This window comes from Cucurbita moschata, unplaced genomic scaffold, assembly GCF_002738365.1.
Source record: "Cucurbita moschata cultivar Rifu unplaced genomic scaffold, Cmos_1.0 Cmo_Scf00010, whole genome shotgun sequence".
NCBI lineage: Eukaryota > Viridiplantae > Streptophyta > Magnoliopsida > Cucurbitales > Cucurbitaceae > Cucurbita > Cucurbita moschata.
The window spans coordinates 3,343,159-3,347,584 of NW_019268526.1; the positions used below are offsets into that span (position 1 = coordinate 3,343,159).

General features: G+C 37.6%; 1 protein-coding gene across 2 annotated transcripts in view; it reads right to left on the minus strand.

Moving 5' to 3' along the window:
- Window positions 1-3,976, minus strand: part of LOC111448710 (homeobox-leucine zipper protein REVOLUTA-like) — a 6,772-nt gene extending 2,796 nt beyond the window's left edge. The window contains exons 1-11 of one of the 2 annotated variants that reach the window (XM_023088418.1): window positions 3,091-3,976; window positions 2,587-2,746; window positions 2,149-2,237; window positions 1,950-2,040; window positions 1,756-1,851; window positions 1,569-1,682; window positions 1,392-1,475; window positions 1,077-1,232; window positions 912-986; window positions 434-540; window positions 179-362 (exon numbers count right to left, since the gene is read on the minus strand). In XM_023088418.1, coding sequence (XP_022944186.1) covers window positions 179-362; window positions 434-540; window positions 912-986; window positions 1,077-1,232; window positions 1,392-1,475; window positions 1,569-1,682; window positions 1,756-1,851; window positions 1,950-2,040; window positions 2,149-2,237; window positions 2,587-2,746; window positions 3,091-3,323 — 1,389 coding nt within the window. In that variant the 5' untranslated portion in view covers window positions 3,324-3,976. The remainder of the gene's footprint in view (window positions 1-178; window positions 363-433; window positions 541-911; window positions 987-1,076; window positions 1,233-1,391; window positions 1,476-1,568; window positions 1,683-1,755; window positions 1,852-1,949; window positions 2,041-2,148; window positions 2,238-2,586; window positions 2,747-3,090) is intronic. The other variant, XM_023088417.1, reaches the window with a different exon arrangement.
- Window positions 3,977-4,426: the final 450 nt, after the last annotated feature.

A 4,426-nucleotide genomic window follows, 5' to 3' on the forward strand; every position in this document is an offset into this window, starting at 1 on the left:
AAAAAAAAAAAAAAAAAACAAGAAAAATGAACAAAATCATTTCTCTATTTGTATCTCATTAATGAGAGAGAATAATTCTACCACATTTATCAAACCAGTTCATGACAGTCAACTACATCAAAATCGATGCTAAGAAGAAAATAGCTACCATAACTTACGCAACAGTAAATAATCATACTTGGAGTAGCATGGATGCCTTAGCACAAAGAACACCCCCAGGATAAGTCAAGGAGTTAGCAGGGTTCGATGTTGTGCCAAAATTTTTCGTAGAATTCACAGCAAGTACCACATCCTCAGCACCTTCACAATTAATCAATGACCATCCGTTGTCATTAAATCCATTCACTGCATCATTAAAACCCCTGAAAGAAGATAATGCACATATGAGTTTGACATACATGTTATACAGTAATAAGAGAGAGCATGTAGATACCTGCTCAATCTTTGGCTAAAAGTTCGCAAAACAGCAGGTTGCCGGCCCAGACCATAAACCACTTCACCACTTGTCTCCTGAGCTATTTGCCTAATGTACCGCAATGCCTTCACAAAGACAAGTATGCATTCAATTGATAAATCAAAGAAAAATACAATTTTTAAGTCATGCTTTCGCTGCCCTCTTCTCGAGCAGTACAGCATTAAGGGTCATCAAAAACTCGCTATCATACATGGATTTTAAGAAAGAAATTTCCTTCAGCAATTCATATTTTCCACACCTAGCGCCACTAACCAGAAGACTACACTGTAGAACGCATAATAGGTATGTGGGGATTTGTAAACTAATTTTCTAAAAATCACATTTCAGCATTATAATGTGTACCAAACAAGCTCCAAATGGTATGTAAAAAAAGTTCTTGATTAAAAACTACAACTTTTCAAAAGATCTATAATGCTTCAGGAAACAATTCTCTTACTGCTATAGTCATCTTCTGAGCCACTACTTTTGATGATTCATAAAGTGGTCGCAACACCTCAGGAACATTCCATGCCTACAATGTCGATAAAATAGGAGTAACGTTACAATCAAGGAATCAAGTTTTACAAAGTAAAAAAGATCTGGGAGAGCATGCAAAACAAACCTCAAGATTTAGGTGATCAACAATATGTATGATGGATCCACCACCCTCACATGGTCGAATCAGGTAACCACTTGGGAGCATCTCAGCTCTCACAAACTGAGCAGCAGCAGCTGCACTAGGACCAGCACCAGAACCAGAGAGTGATCTCTCGCAAACCTGAATATATGGAGGGCCAAGAAAAGAACAGATATTACCCTTCACATCTATTTTTCAAGAAAGATCGACTGCGTATAAATATCGATGGATAAAAAATAAATGTTTCTTTTCCAATAGAGAAAATTACTATCTCATGTGACAACTAAAACTCATGCTTACCACAAGGCTGCCATTTTCTAAAGTTGTTGTGTATCTTAGCGTCCAAAAATCACGTGCAGGAGCAAGGGTAGTTGGAGCATACACCTACAACAGAACAGACTCCCCTCACTACTGTGCTCAATAAGACCATTACTAAAACATGAAAGGAAAAAATAAAAACAGACAAGTTTGTTTTACCTGTGTATAAACAAGTTCAATTGTCCCACCGTTTCCAGCTGGAAACATGGTAAAAACCTCGAGGCTCCGACAATCACGAAACCACGAAGGACGATCTTTAAGGATCTCAGCAATCTGCAGAAAACCTAATTGTTAAAATTCTTTTACAGACTCATGACCGTTTATCGCTGACATGACTGGTCTTTACCTTTGAAGACTCCAAACTTACAAGACCACAGGCTCTTGCTGCCACTCCACCACAACTTTGTGAAATGGCAAATATCCCAACAGAATCCGGACCAGGCTGGCAATAAAGTATAATTCAGTTATGATGTTTTATATCAGATAATAAAAGATGACTTTAAAAGCATAAAAATCTCTATTTTAAGAACACGTTCAAACCTTCATCCCAGGCATCTGAACCCAATCAACAGCAGTTCCTGTAGCCTTTGAAAGGAACTCTGCCAAGGTCTCCTCTGCAATGGAAAGGAGTCTGCCAAACACATGGAAGACGCATAAGGTACGGTGACAAGCAAACATACTGCTCATTTAGAGGTAAGAAGGAAAAAAAAAACAAATCTTAATTGGTTTAGAAAATTACCCAGCTGCGTTATTAGCATCTCGTCGAGAGGGCTGAGGAGTGGTGACCACAGAATCGCAGCTTGCATCGGTAGTTGCTGCTGCTGGCACCTGAAACATGGGAAATAATAATCATAACAATAGGATCGTAAACCACCCTTTATGGAAACATAAAAAATCAAAAATCAAAACAGAAAATTCTTCTACACCAAAATAGGCATCTAAACTTCTGACATCCACAAAAAGAAATTTAATACCTAGCCCAGAATTATCTAATTTCTGCCGTAAATGTGCCAACATATACTACATGTCAAACTATCAATATGGTTAATATAGAAAATAAGTCACTTTTAATATAAACAAAAAGAAAGGACTTCATTTAACAAAATTGTATCTTTTAGGATATCTGTAAATGCGCAGAAGATAAACTAACAGATGGATACATAATAATTATGCTTACTGTTTGCAATTGCTGCCGCATAAACCCATTTTCACACACCAATTGTGAAACTTGTTTCTGAAGCCGATCATTCTCCTCCATCAACAACTTGTTCATAGCATTTAATTTCCTGTTCACTGTTTGCAGCCGAGAAGCCTCCTTCCTTTGCTTCTCCCTACATCTGCATGGCCAAACACCATTACCATTCCGCATCCCAGAACAGCAAAATTCCAAAACCAAAGTAATTATTTCTGTATGGTAAGAAAAACAAACTTAGAACTACGATTAAAGCTGTTTTTATTACATTCCTCTCGGGTTAAGCAAACAAAAGATTCATAATACTATTTCCAAACGCCACCGGTGTCTGGACATTTGAAATTGCAGGAAAAGTGAATCACTTTAGACATAAAATCAGATCAAGAAGCGAAGGAGAGAAGAAATGCTAAGAGTTGAAGCCAAACATCTGGGTAGTAAATCAAAGAACTATGATAAGATACTAATGATGAAAAAGGATTGTGCAAATACCTGCGATTCTGAAACCAAACTTTGATCTGCTTAGGCTCTATGTTGGAAAGAATTGGGCACTCCCGGACGAGCTGCTGCCGTCGAAGAGAACTTGGTTTCGGGCACTCAGCATAGACTCGCTCAAGAGCTTCCACCTGCTCTGAAGTGTATCGAACGTACTTTCCAGTACTGTCAAGATGCCTGGTTATGCTCCCACTACTACTCTCCCTGTGATGAGCTATAGCCATGGCCATTTCGTCTAAAACCCACAACGCAGATTCTAATATCCCAAGATAAAATCGCTGAGAAACCCAACACAGAAACCGAAGAGCTTGATGGATTCGATTCCAAAGCTTATGTAGAAGATTTAAAGGCTCAAATTCGAGACCCCAGGAAGTTTTCTTAGGCTAGGACCTCGTTAGAGAAGGGAAATGCCAAATGGGGTTGCAAAATGAAGCCCCAGTAGTACAAACACTCGGCTCAAAATTAAAAACAGTACCCCTTTTCCTCTGGTTCTGGAAATCAAAGCTAATTCGTTCAACTGAAAGCTCTTGAGCAGCAAGAAATGGAAAAAGAAACTCGATATCTCATAGTGGAAGTTCAAGTAAAAACTGGGTCGCTGAGCTAAACATCCCCACGCCCCCTTTCGCTATGCGCCACGCATAAACACCATTAGAAAGAAAGAGAAGTAGAAGCATTCATGTGGGCATCGAATGCCGTGGCGTTCCAGAGAAACATATAGAAGAAGAGACAGAGAAAAAGACAAAAAAAAGGGCGAGTGAGAAGCAAGTAAGGAAGGGAGAGGAGCTCGGTGCCCTAATAATGAAGAAGAAAGAAATGTTTGGGCGTGAAGCGAAGTGAGAGAGAAAGGCAAAGAGACGATGATCTGAGCAGAGGACTGTGTGAGAATAAAAGAGAAGAAGAGAAATTGATCTGCACGCATACCGACAAAACTTGCCAGTGGGAGTACCCTTTTTTTTTTCTTTTTTTCTTTTTTCTTTTTTGGTTAGATAATATATATTATTAAATAACAATTATTATAATAAGCTGATTTTATTTTTTTATATTATATTGTAAGTGATGTGATTTCGGCGCATTTACGTCGTTGTCCCTTGTGTGGAGTTGAAATGACGAGTTAGGCCACTAGACGCCGTCATTCTATGGCATTACCCTCCTCTTCTTTTTGCGTAAATACATATATACATATAAATTTATTATTTTCATATCTTCCTAATTTTAAATTTAACTTTTAATAAATTTTCAAATTAGTTATTTAATAAATTTTATGTAATTAAAAGATGTATTCAAGTAGAGACTATATATATATATATATATATATATATATATATATATATAT